General features: G+C 36.6%; 1 protein-coding gene across 3 annotated transcripts; it reads left to right on the top strand.

Moving 5' to 3' along the window:
- The first annotated feature begins 7,662 nt into the window (after positions 1-7,662).
- LOC126631828 (DEAD-box ATP-dependent RNA helicase 15-like) lies at positions 7,663-12,967 on the top strand. Of its 3 annotated transcripts, none has more exons than XM_050301986.1 (13): positions 7,663-7,750; positions 7,834-7,875; positions 7,978-8,090; positions 8,305-8,405; positions 8,798-8,970; positions 9,075-9,306; positions 9,407-9,525; positions 10,196-10,252; positions 10,373-10,557; positions 11,139-11,283; positions 11,851-11,934; positions 12,020-12,083; positions 12,544-12,967. In XM_050301986.1, exons 1-13 carry the CDS (start codon positions 7,685-7,687, stop codon positions 12,552-12,554), a joined length of 1,392 nt encoding a protein of 463 aa, XP_050157943.1. In that variant the 5' UTR covers positions 7,663-7,684; the 3' UTR covers positions 12,555-12,967. The 3 variants fall into 3 exon arrangements, with proteins under 3 accessions (XP_050157943.1, XP_050157942.1, XP_050157944.1); XM_050301985.1 differs by having other exon boundaries at positions 7,670-7,750; positions 7,975-8,090; XM_050301987.1 differs by having other exon boundaries at positions 7,704-7,875; positions 7,975-8,090.
- Positions 12,968-14,343: the final 1,376 nt, after the last annotated feature.

The raw sequence follows: 14,343 nt of genomic DNA, 5'->3' as shown, positions 1-14,343 counted from the left end.
CTTCACATTGACAACTCAAGTTGCTAGAATACAAAACAATTGTAAATGCATTTCATGTTGCTAGAGATATTGTATGAGTATGCAAATATAAAATTTTGGAGTCCACATCATACCATCTTCAACTAGGAACAACGGTAAACTAAAGAAGCTCATGACCAGCATCCTTAATAGTACAACCATAACAAGTGGTGGAGCCAGGAATTCTTGTGAGGAGGAGCCTTGCAAAGTGTAAAAGAAAAAAGGGTAGTATCTATAAAATCACTAACCAAAATATTGTAATATGTATCCAATGTAATCATATTTATCCTCGACAAGTTTTCACATTTTGAAACAATAGCATGATAATCCTGTTATATATACTATTGAAAGAATTATTAAACTCAACAGGGAGAATCAAGAAAAAAAAAATTAAAAATCCTAACACTAAAGTAAGAGGTAGAATAGAGTAGAAACGGATAAAAATTATAGGCAATAGTAGAGATTTACAAATCTTATTGTTCTTATTCAATAAATTTGTAATTTTTTTTTAAAGTTGAATGAATTTGGAATTTGGAATGAAAAAAAATATGAAATTAGAAATTTCGAGAATGAGATAGGAATAGCTCTCGAATCTCTGCATTGTACCGTGAAGCAAATCAGATTAGAGTGTGAGGCAAATTTTTTATTTTTATAAGTAAAAGGAAATGATGGGTTTGATTTTTAAGGTTTGATTTGTGATAAAGGACCATAACAAGAGATAATGATTCCATTTATTGAAAATATGAGTATGCCCCTTTGAATTTAATTTTCATTAACGAAAACCTACAATTGTAAAATTTTCTAATAAAAACCCAATGACTAGGCTCCAACTAAGCAATATCCATAACTAAGTATGACTTGGCAAAATTGGTATTTTTGGATGTCTAAATTACCCGTAATATCATTGACTTTGGGGTCTATTACTTGTTATCTACATTTATTTTATATTATTTCATTCAATTACCCGTCTAAATAATATTTTTCCTTGTTCACTAATAAATTGACTAATTAAACTCACGTTTCTATAATCAATTCGATCCCCCGATTTGATCCACAGAAAAATTATTGCCAATTGCCTGAAATGAGAAGCAAAAATACTCTGATAAAGACGTTCCTTAGTAATATCATCATGACTCTCAAAGTCATGTGCGATAGCAATACCAAACCAAATACAACGAGTAGTGGGGCCCTAAGCTAAGCCTTGGCTAAACCTTGGAAATCTTAATGCCATAATGCCTTTCAAATCCTCCTAGCTATTATCCTACTACAATAATTCTTGCTAAGAAGAACGCCCATGTTGTGGCAATTCCACCCAGAAGGTAATGAGTTACTCCTATAGCACATTCTTGGACAATACTCAAGGCTTTGGACTGAGTAGCAGGAGCAACTTTTAATTTATTATGGGCCCAAACGATGGATTCAATAAGTTCTTGCCAATAACCATGCCCGCTGAATATAAACATTAAACTAAAAGCCTACACAAAATAAGCACCTAGGAAAAAAAGGTCGTATATAGATAATGAAGAACCATAACACGGAATTACCTGGGATGCCTGTGCCCATAAGAAATCGCGGAGCTACCCATTAATAGTAATGGAACTTTGTGGCCCCGAGAATTGATGTGTATTCAAATCATAGGAGCTAGTAATCGACGATATGCTCATATTGGTGATATTATTGTTGATGTAGTCAAGGAAGTAGTACCAAATACACCTCTAGAAAGATCAGAAGTGGTTCGAGCTGTCATTGTACGTACTTGTAAAGAACTCAAACGCGACAACAGTGTGATAATACGATATGATGACAAAGCTACGGTTGTTATTGATCAAGAAGGAAATCCAAAAGGAACCCGAATTTTCAGCGCGATCGCCCAGGAATTAAGACAGTTAAATTTCACTAAAATAGTTTCATTAGCACTTGAAGTATTATAGGGAAGACCTTAATATAGTATTTGATGAAATTGATATAATTAATTAGTAAATTGTTTATTTATCACATATATATCTTTAATAATTCATAAATATTAAAAAATTCAAAAAAAAAAAGAAAAAGAAAAAGAGCATGTTGATTATATCAAAATTCAGGGGAAACAAAAATCTTAGGGTGCGTTTGTTGCATCGGACTATCTCGGACTGGACTAACTTTAAGGACTAAGCTGGACTGGCTTAGACTAGACTAAATTGGACTGATTTAGTGAAGCGTTTGGTGCAGTATCGGACAAAGAAGTAGGATTCTAATATTATATTATTTAATCTATATCTATAATATTTTATTATTTACTTAATATATATTTATTAATATTCTATTATTAATTTATCTTTTTCTTATTTTCTAGAATTATTCTTTCTAGCTAACCTCTTTTTTTTTCCCCTGCCGTCTTTCTCCCTTTTCCTCTGTGTATCCAAGTTTATTCGCTCATTTGCTCCCTATGTTGCACAGACTATTCGAATTAAAATCACAACAAATGGAGACTTGCCTTCCCCCAAAAAACCCCAACCCTTCCTTCTTAAGCTTAGCATCGCCAATTCAATGGCAGCCATGGTGAGTTTTCCTGTTCAGCTCATTCTCTCTCTTCCCTTAGTTTTTCCTTTCAAATCCCTCTCTCTCTTCCCTTTGCCTCTTTTCCCATCCAACTTCACTTGTTCTTCCATGGGTGGGGATCGAAGTTGCAAACAACATGGGTGGGTGGGGCTAGGTATAGGCGTGGGCAGGGATTGGAGTTGCAGACGACAAGGGGTGGGTGGAGGAAGACGAGATGGATGAACCCAACCATCGAAAATTGAGGTTGAGGTCGATGCCGTCGAAAATTGAAGACAAAGATGGATGAAACAGTTGTCGAAATCGAGGTCGAGGTCTATGTCGTAAAAAATTGGAGACTAAGATGGATGAACCCAGTCGTAAAAAAATTTTTATCTTCCAAGTTCCAGCTTTCATTGAAGCCCATGCCGTAGAAAATCGAGGTCGATAAACCTAGGGCAGTGAAGCAGACAAAGGCGATAAAGGATGTAGCGAGAGTGGACGAAGGCGAGAAAGGATGATGGAAGGTCTTAGCTAAACCCGTAGGTGTTGGGGTCTCTCGCTAAGACCGGCTAGTGAAGCCGTTTGTGAAAGTGAGTCCCACCTAGTGCCATTAATGTTAGTCCAGCAAGCCACCAAACACAAGACTACAATCCAATCCAGTGAAGGCTAAGAAGGGTAAACAAACGCCCCCTTAGTTTATCATGAGTAAAGACATTATTGCTGACATAATATCCTCTATACGAAATGCTAACATGAATAAAAAAAGAACAGTTCGAATACCATCTACTAACATCATTGAAAATATTGTTAAAATCCTTTTATAAGAAGGTTTTATTGAAAACGTGAGAAACACAGCGAGCCCATGCAAAGGGTTTGGTTAAGATATGCTAGATTCCACCAAGTATACAAATGGAACCTAACCATACATGCCCACCAATTATATCTTCCAAATTGTCTACACTAATGATCCACCCTTCTCGGCCAAAGAGGGATTTTAGTAAATAACCAAATACAATACTTGGGCTAAGGGTGAAGTTGGTAATTTTTCTCACATCTCCCCCGCTTAGAGCCCAGGTATCATATACACCCCCAAAATAAAGAGCCTTGAATACTAGAAAAAAAACACCTATACCTAACAAGATTAAGTGAATACCCAAAATTGTAGTCATTTTATTTCTTTCCATACATAACTAAAGAATGGAAAAGATTCTTCAAGAGTCTCGGGTCCTAGAAGTGCATGATAAATACTGCCAAAGCCCAAGGCCTACCCCCAACCTAGAGTAGCTAGGTGAGGAAGTAAAGTTAATCCTTGTTCATACATAGGCTTCTTTGGTACGAAATGAGCCACTTCAAATAGGTTCATTACTCCGGCCCATAATATGATTAATTCAGCATGGGCTACATAAGCCCCAAGTAGTTTACCGGATAAATTGATAAGTCGGGCATTCCTGGTCCACAAGATAAAAATATATAATTTAGAACATATTTTGGTAACACAAGAATTTGATTTCATCATCCAAACTCAAGTTCATAAATCTAATTCCCTTTATATATAGAAGAAGTGTGAGAGTTGTATCCATAGTTTCAATTAGATGTTAGCTCTTCATATTCATAAGATATCAATTAAAGTTTCGTCTCTTAGTAATTTTTTCCTTTTAATTTCTTATTTAAAAGTGGAAAAGGATCCTAAATGTGGGATACGTATATCTATCAAATCAAAGTGTATCCATTGACCATAATACGTAAACGACGAGTATTCGAAAGTATCCAACAAATATCATATCTCAAAAATATCGGACATGGGATACGTTACCAAAGTGAAGTGTCTGCGAAGCTTCGTTTCACCCTTTTGAGGGAAAAGAATGCAATCATGTAAGTGGCGTAACTCAGGGGCATCAACTAATTCAAGAATCCTTATTTGAGTTGAGGATGATGTGGCTGGAAGCTAAAAGCTGTCGACACGGAGATCATCCAACAAAGTGGAAACTAGGACAAGAGGGTCTCATCTTGAAGGGATCGTTTGGAGTTATTGGCTTGAAAGGCTGGAAATTGGGTGCAATTTTAGAGATAGGTTACAACTGACAAGTAAAAAGCCCAATAGGGGTTCCGGAAGTGGTGGTACATGGTTTAAGGTCAAGTCTTCGTACAATGACATTATTGGCCTCTATCTAAACTCCTCAGCTATTTACTTGTTTGGATCGAGAAAATCATAAATCATTATTAAAGATAAAAACAAATTAGTATTAGATCAATTTCTCTCAAATCAATCTAAAACTTGGATTTTTCAATTATGTATTACGGATTGTAATAGGTGCATTACATACTTTTTTATTTTTGTGTTTAGTTTAAGAATCACAATAATTTTAATAGAGGGTAATATTCATCTCATGTGAGTCTTGTAAATTTTTTTTTTCTCCTGCACATAATTAAAAAAAAAAAATGCAACTACCAACTCTACCACTTGTAAGTGTACAAGAAAATTCCTCCCACGAGAGAAATAAAGAAAAATATGTTTGAAATAGAAGATTTTTTTTAACATCTGAAATTATCTATACTAAAGGGGATGAAGGTGGGCTAGCTTAATAATGATGATTCAAATTCATATTTGATAAGAATATAATCTAATATCTCTCACTTTAGGGCTGGGCACGGGCCGGGCCGGGCCCATTTTTGAAGGGACCGGACCGGACCCGAAATTAAAGGAGACGGGGCGGGCCGGGCCGGGCATTACAATTCTGAAAATAAGAACCGGACCTTACCCGGCCCGGTTGAAACGGGCCGGTTCGGTCCGGGTACACGGGTCCTTTTTTTTTTTTGTTGCTGTTTAAAAATGTTTGCTGCACAGATTGCAGTTTGAAAAAACTGCACATATTCCAGTGCTGTAATTGGCATTTCAGAAAACCAAGTTGTAAAACTGTTATTCAAAAACCACCCGTGTTATTAAAAAACTAAGTCGTAATACAGAAATGAATCATCTCAAACTCAAATTACAGCAACAATGAAATCGTAAGAGAAATCATCTCAAATTACAGAAAGAAATCATCTGAAATTCAAAAACCACCCGTGTTATTAAAAAACTAAGTCGTAATTCAGAAACAATAAAATTTACATAATTCCAATTTCTAACCATGTTATTCAAAATTCTACACAGAAATGAAACATCTCAAACTCAAATTACAGCAACAATTGCAAGGCTTCCTATTCTTCTCTTATTCAATTTCAGTATAGACTTATTTCATCTTAGCTCTGCAATCGTAAGAGAGTCATAAACATTCTTACACACAAAACCAAATAAACTTAAAAACACATAGATACTTAAAAAAAAAAGGCCTAAAAATCCATCTGAAAAAAAACACTCCATCTGAAATAATTTCTTAAAGAAAACACTCCATCTAAAAATCGTAAGAGGGTTCTTAGCAGTTAAGCTTTTATGTGCCATCTTAAATAATTTCTTAAAGAAAACACTCCATCTGAAAAAAATCAAAAGAGGAATATTTTTCGTAGACTGATCTACACAATGCAAACACTTACAGACATTAGTAATAGCAGGCACTTCCTTCGCCTTAGCCATGGTCTTCAATACGTTTGAACGATCTTCCAGTTCTCTAATTCTCAGTTCGAGCATCCGACTGTTGCACCCTTACTTTTAGTTTGTCCAGCACTTGCTCTGCTACTGTTATCAAATCCGTCTAGCTAACCAAACTGTGCAGCATAAGTCTTATGTGAATATGACACCATTTCTAAAGCAATCACACCAGTTCTAGCATTTCTATGTAAATATGATCAAAATTAAAGCAATCACACCATAGGGAACTAAAGCAATCACACCATTTCTAGCATGCAAACCATTATACTGATCACAAAGCTGGAAAGTAGGGAGAGAAAATGAGTTTTGGAACACAAAGTCGGACTGGTTTATTGGGATTCTATGTAAATATGATCAAAATTAAAGAAAACAAAAACAAAAAGATAGCTTTTTTGCATCAAAATTATGCAACTGGTTGAAATTGAAGACTACCCAATTCGACATTCAAGGTAAATTCATGGAAAAACGAATCGAAAACAAACATGAACTGAAAGTAAGACTGCAAGAGCAAACCTTGAGGGCCAAGATGCACTCGTTCTGGCGGAGGAGGTCGCGGAGGACAGCCATCATATCAAGCTTCAACAACCGCCGGAACTTGGAATCGAAAACTTGGCCCAAAATGCTCTGATCTTTCTGCGCCCTCTTCAATGCCTGCACGGTCTGGATGGCTTCGATGCTGAGGAACCTCCCTTTCGCGACGGCAGAGTTGGTGGTGCTGTTGTGTTGGTCCCGACGGCGGTGAGCACTGCAAGTCGAGGGAGAGTCTGAGAATCCGAGAGACTGAGGGGTGGTTTGGGAGTGAGGTGCTTAAAAAAAAAGCACTTATGAAAAAAAGCTGTGAGGGTTTTAGGTGTTTGGTAAACTGAAAAAAAAGAGCTTATTTTGGAAGCTGCTGTGAGAATAAGCTGAAATCAAAGGAAAAAGCTGAAGCTGCTATTTGTAGCTTTGGAAAACTGGCTTTTTTTCAAAGCACATGGAGCTACAGTGCTCCTTTAATGAAAAGACCCACTATCAGACTGCTTTTTTTTTTCAAAAGCACTTTTACAAAAAAGTTTACCAAACACTCTGCTGATTGTTTTCACAGCCACTTATTCTCACAGCACAGCCGCTTATTCTCACAGCAGTTTTTTTTCAAAGCACAGCAATACCAAACCAGCCCTGAAAGTCTGAAGGTGCTTCTGGAACTCGGGAGGTGGAATTGGCTAGGGTTGAAAGCAACGGTTGAGATTGGCTAGGGATGATATCTTAAATCTCGTCCGTCCATTGTAACACAAACGGGCTGGTCCAGGTACCCGCGGTTCCTATACTTTTGGAACCGGCCCGAATCGAAAACTTCAATTGCCCGGCCCGCCCCACCCCGATCTGTTTTTACAAAATTAAGAACAGACCTGTACCCATCCTGTACCCGTCCCGACCCGCGGGTCCAGGATCCGTTTGCCCAGCCTTATCTCACTTGCAAATAAAGAAGATAACAGTAGCAAAAGAAGATTCTTTTTGAGAAAATCTTGTTGCAATTATTGACAGACACGAAGGGCAATTTCGGGGCGTGGTTACGTATATATGTCCGCCTCCCGGTTACTGCAACCCTATCTCTCACACTCTCTCCTGCTCTCCTCTTTCGTCGAGGTCTCGTCCCTCTCTCTCTCTCGTCTCTCTCTAACTACAAAAATTTCAAAATTCGCGTTTTCAACTAACATTTTCAGTTGCAGAATCTTCAAAAATCCATACTTTCACTCTTAATTCGACCTCAGGTATAACTCCAAAACCCTAATTGCTCCGATTCAAATTTCAAAGCCCTAATTTGCGACTTGAGCTTCGAAAACCCCTAATTGGAGGTCCCTATCTCTCAGCAGAACATGGGCGAAACTAGGGACGACGTCTACGACGAGGAGCTCGTCGATTACGAAGAAGAGGAGGAGAAGGCACCCGACTCCGCAGCTAAAGTCAACGGAGAAGCCCCCAAAAAGTGAGTTTTTATTCTATGGATTTGCTTTCCTATTTTCTTTTAGTTCGTTGTTTGGTATTATCGGAATTAAAAATTCAACCTTTTCCTTCTGCGAATTGCGTATTACCTGTTGTTTGCATATGGTTGCTGTAATTCAGACTACAAAGTAGTATTCTGATTGCAATTTAACATTATTTAGGTCTAATTTGTTACGTTTGTTATTGCTTTTGTGCAGGGGTTATGTTGGAATTCACAGTTCAGGGTTCAGAGATTTCCTTTTGAAGCCTGAACTTCTTCGTGCTATTGTCGACTCTGGATTTGAGCATCCTTCTGAAGGCAAGCTCTTGAACTTAAACTTTTTGATTGTTATTTTCTTGCGGAAGTCAAACCATGTTATGTAGATTTTTTTATTTTATCAGTGAAATTTATGATTATGTTTTGGTCATACAAGTATATGTGAATTTCCATTATGTTATTTTTATCAATCTATTTCTTTGTCGGTGAATTTTTGAACATCTTGAATTGCTATACACTAGTTCAGTAGATCTTTTCTTTCCGTTCTGTGCTTAGTTCTAATTCAGTTTGATGTATTTTTTCCAGGTAATTTGTCCTACTATCATAATCTTGAATTCAGAGAACTATTAGAGTTTAGACTTTCATAAAAAGATTGGAGACGTTATGTTTTACTTACCAATGGTTCCTTCGATGCGGTTTTCTTTGGTCATCAGTGCAACATGAATGTATTCCTCAAGCTATCCTGGGGATGGATGTTATATGTCAGGCTAAATCTGGGATGGGAAAAACTGCTGTGTTTGTTCTATCAACTTTACAACAGATTGACCCTGTTGCAGGCCAAGTATCTGCACTTGTCCTTTGCCATACTAGAGAATTAGCATACCAGGTGCATTTGGGATCTGAATTTTTTCTTATGATAGTAATGTGTCATTGAACTTTTGGCTTCTATTCATGTTTATATATACTAATGAGCTATTGAATTCTGTGTAGATTTGTCATGAATTTGAGAGGTTCAGTACGTACCTGCCTGATCTCAAGGTTGCTGTCTTCTATGGTGGTGTCAGTATCAAACTTCACAAAGATTTACTGAAAAACGAATGCCCGCACATTGTTGTCGGAACTCCTGGAAGAATACTAGCACTGGCAAGAGATAAAGACCTGTCGTTGAAAAACGTGAGGCATTTTATTCTTGATGAATGTGACAAGATGCTTGAATCACTTGGTATGGATTTTACCTATTATGAATTTATGGTTGTGCTTTGTTTTTCATGTATCTCTCATTAGTGAACCCACATCTTAATATTTGCTTCTACTCAATGCAGACATGCGGAGAGATGTGCAGGAGATCTTCAAGATGACGCCTCATGATAAGCAAGTGATGATGTTTTCCGCAACACTCAGCAAAGACATCCGCCCGGTTTGCAAGAAATTTATGCAAGATGTAATGTCCCATGGCCGAATCTACTTCAATTTTGAAGTCTCTTTTTTCATAATCCCACATTCTCCGAGAGATTTTGTAATTAAGTCGAATCCGGTGGTTGCATGACGTACTTACCGTTGGCATCTTGTTTATATGGATACCACGACAGTCAGCCGTTTATTTGGAATTTGCGGCTTGACAAGGGTGTTCATCTGGAATATAAAAGCAAAAGTAAGGCACAAAGGAGGCCATCTACTAGGAGTTCTCTCAGTTGAGTGGGATAAGTGCCTTGCGTTCTGCATTAGTATTTCCTTAGGTTTATCTCCCTTGTTGGGTTTGGCTTTTTTGTTTTTAGCAAGTCATCTTGTGGGTTTAACTTTATAGTCCAGGGTGTTGGGGTTGTTTCCAGTCAAGGGTGAGAGCAGTTGCGTGGGTGGGTGGTGTTGGGGATCGCTCGTTCATGTTGGTGTCCACTGGGATGATCTTTGGTCAGCAGTCAAATTTATTAATAGATTGTAAGCGTCAGTGGCGGTGGCTTAAAGTGATTTAGAAAAAGTATCTTCAAGGAGACAAAACAGATGGAGCAGAATCTTGATTCAGGAGATGTGCATCCGTCATTCATTTCGTTCTGGATTCTATTAGCTTGAGGAAGGCCCCTAATATGATTTACTGTGACATTTGTTCCTTTCAGCCTATGGAAATATATGTTGATGATGAAGCCAAGTTGACCTTGCATGGTCTAGTGCAGGTATGTATTTTTCAAGTGGGCTTTTAGTTGATTACACTTATTCATTCATATAAATCTTACCTTTCACTGTTTCTTTATAAAAATAAACAAGGATCTTACCTCTGTGATCTAAAATTTCAGCACTACATCAAGTTAACTGAGGCAGAGAAGAACCGCAAGTTGAATGACCTCCTTGATGCATTGGACTTCAATCAAGTTGTTATCTTCGTCAAAAGCGTTAGCAGAGCTGCTGAGCTGAACAAGTTACTTTCAGAGTGTAACTTTCCCTCTATATGCATCCATTCTGGAATGAACCAAGAAGAAAGGTTTGCTACTAATTCCTATATATTTTTATTTCATATTATTCCGTGTGGATTTTGTAGTTTTTGTTACTCTGACACCTTTTTGTCACAAACTTTGTTTATATTGGATTTTGGATGTTTCATTACCCTACTTTTGCTTTAGTTGATCCTAGTAGTTTATGTCATTTACCATCTTAAATCAAAGTTTTGTAACCGTTCTATAAAATTTGATACAAACTATTAGCAAACAAGCTTTGCCTAGGTGTTTTTTCCTACCATGTTTATGTGTAAAGTAAATGTTTCAGTGTTTTCTATTTTTGTTCTTTCTATATAGTTGCCCTGTGTTTTATAAATTTTTCTTCTCAAGTTGCATGCCTAAGGACTCTTCTGCTTTCGAGCTTTTTCATACTTTTAAATCGAAGTTTAAGGCCATGGGTACTCTCTCCGGGTATCTTCTGGTGTTTGTGTTCCACTGGTCCTACCTCTCTCCCCTGCTTACCCTTGTGTCTTGTTTAATGTCTTGTTGAACTGTCAACGTTTTTTGGCCAAGTTATTTTAAATTTGGGAGGTTCAGTTTTTAATCTTAAATTGTATCTCTTTTGTAGGTTGAAGCGGTACAAAGGATTCAAGGAGGGTCAGAACAGGATTCTTGTGGCAACTGATTTAGTCGGTAGAGGAATTGACATCGAACGTGTTAACATTGTTATCAACTACGACATGCCAGATTCTGCTGACACTTATTTACACAGGGTAGGTTGATATTATTTTCTTGGTTTGATAAGTTTATTGTCTAACTGAATTTTAGCTTTTGTATTGTCTTTTGCTTAGTATCTGTTTGTCTTTTGTTTTGGGGTATTGTGTTACATAATTATTTGCCTTCGGTTCCTTTCCATAAAAGGGAAGACTGAGAAAGGAGTGGGGTTTTTTCTTTTGGGGTTACTTGTAGCAGTGAGAAAACGAGAGGCCTGATTGAAAATATATTTTGATGATCAAAATGGATGATCATTTCTGCGGTGTGGTTCACCATTCATATAAATATAGAGTAAGATGCAAATTAATTTATCAGTTCTATTACACCTTTTGTATCTCGTATGTGAATGGCTAGCAGCTAATTTATCTTCATATGTAGTGTATCTGCTATGTTATGTGTTATATTATAATTTTTGAGTATGGAATAAGATTATTTAGATTGTGCCTGTTTCAAAGATATGTTTGGATGGTCGTAGCATCGTGACAATTAACATGACAATGAAGGGCTAACACATTCGTGATATATCTTGGATCTAACTTCTTGCTTTCACATCAAAATTCTGACAGGTTGGCAGAGCTGGTAGGTTTGGCACCAAAGGTCTTGCAATTACGTTTGTTTCATCCGCAGCAGACTCTGATGTTCTAAATGATGTACGAAATTAGTTTTCCTCGTATGTTCTCTTCTGTTTATTGCAATTCTGCGGTTGTTTTAAACTTATTGGGTATGCAAATGCAGGTTCAGGAAAGGTTTGAGGTTGATATAAAGGAGCTTCCTGAACAGATTGACACTGCCACATACAGTATGTACTATTTGCTTGATTAAAAATTTTTTCTGTGTTGTTTTGCTTTAGTCAACTTTGATAGTTTATAGTGGTTCATCCTTGTTTTCTATGTGTTGATGGTTTTTGGTCTAACGGTCAGAAAATAACTGATTGGAATTATGAAACAGAAGCATCTGTATCACATTTAACTATCTTCTCTGATTGGATTTGGATCATGACCGTACAACACTTTATTTTTCAATTGAAAACAGTTATCAACTTAACCACATGGTGGTAATTGGTTGATATTCTCCTACTATTTCCATTAAATACCCCTCAATTTCTTCCTTGTTTAGTTTACCAGTTCGAATATGTCGATAATTATTGCAAGTCAGACTATAATTCTAAATTTCTACTCGCATCTAGCCCTTTCCTGTGCTTCTTACTGGTGATTAACTGAATTGACGCGTTCCTAATGCACAATCTTCTTTGTATGCAGTGCCATCTTAATTGAAGTTTATGTCAGTACGAAGGCATATTGATGGTGGAGGCTGTTGCAAACCGTTCTGTTTTTTATCAGACTGATATTGAACAATTTGTTTTATGGTAGAAGCTCAACGCTGTTGTATTAAGTGTTTTTTGTGTTTTTTAACTGTGGGTGTCTAGAATTTTGTGGTCCGCCATGACCTGGTACCCGGCGCAATACCAGGGCTTGGCTTTGCGTTTGAAATTTTGGAATTCATTTGCAATATTATGTAGTAATGCAGTGTGGGTTAAAACAGAAAGTATGAGACTCTAGGAGGGAGAAGAAAGATTAGTATTATTTCATGTCAGTAATTGAAATTTTACTATCAAGATTTGTACGAGGTGAATTCTGAATGCGTTTTTATTCCTCATAGTGAATCTCAGAAAACTGTTTTTGACATGGTTTGTGTCGGGGAAATGATAACAGATACCTTTAGCTTTTCACACTCCTTGTACTCGTCCACTTGGATCTATGGGAAAAGATCATCTCCTAATCTATACATCTGAAGCTCAGGGATTAAATGATTTTGGGCTTCCAAAATTTTATTTTACGGCAAAAAACAAAGTAAAATCTTTTGAAAGCTATAAAAGTTTTTAGCCGTATGATCAAATTTTTGAGTTTCGAATGTTTTGATTCCTACGTTCTGGATGTATAGATTCGGACCCAAAGAAAAAAATAGAATCTTAAAGAAATGGTTAACTCATTATTAATAAGTTATGGACTCCCAAACAATATACGGTCAGAAGCTTTACTGACTTTGTGTTATATTCTTAATAGAATACCACACAAGAAATCCAACGTGACTTCATATGAATACGGAAGGAGATCCATCTTCTTTTCATGAAGCAATCGCTTCACCAGATGCATCATTCTGGAGAGAAGCAATTGAAGATGAATTAGATTCTATTACATCGAATGGGACTTGGAAGTTAGTGGATTTACCACAAGACTCTAAATCAATAGGTTGTAAATGAGTATTTAAAAGAAAATGAGAAAATTTGAAATAGATCCAATTTTATAGACCTACTTTTGAAATAGATCCAATTTTTAGTGACTTTTGACTTTTGAAATAGGTCTAATTTTTAATTACTTTGGACCTATATCAAAAGACCCCAAAGAAAATTAACTACGTATGGTTCAATAAATAGGTTTAAAGCTAGTTGGTGGCCATAGGTTTTAGACAAAAGGAATTGATTCCTTTGACACATATGCACTAGTGGCACGGATTAGTTCAATCCAATTACTAATTTCTCTTGCTTCAATTCATAATCTACTAATCCATCATGTGGTTGTGAAAACAACTTTTTTGAATGGAGATCTAGATGAAGAAATTTATATTGATCAACCGGAAGGGTATGTTAAACCAGGTCAAGAACATAAAGTTTGTAAACTTTTTAAATCTTTTTGTGGCTTAAAGCAAGCACCCAAGCAGCAATGGCATGAGAACTTTGATGGTGTAATTTTGTCGAATAGTTATCGTGTCAATAACGCGGACAAATGCATATATAATAAATTTGATACCAATGGTGGAGTCATTGCTTATACGTAGATGACAAGTTAAATTTTGGAACCAACTTAGAGTATGTAATGAAAGCCAAAAAGCTTTTATCCACTATTTTTGACATGAAAGATATGGGGGAGACATGTAATTTTGGGAATCAAAATCAAAAGAAACAATGTTTCTATAGCACTAGTACAATCTTGCTGTGTTTGAGAATATACTAAAGAAATTTAATCATTTTGATAAAAAAACTAGTTTCAACTCCATATGAC

Source organism: Malus sylvestris, chromosome 8, assembly GCF_916048215.2.
Source record: "Malus sylvestris chromosome 8, drMalSylv7.2, whole genome shotgun sequence".
Lineage (NCBI taxonomy): Eukaryota > Viridiplantae > Streptophyta > Magnoliopsida > Rosales > Rosaceae > Malus > Malus sylvestris.
This window is presented reverse-complemented; position numbering and strand designations above follow the sequence as displayed.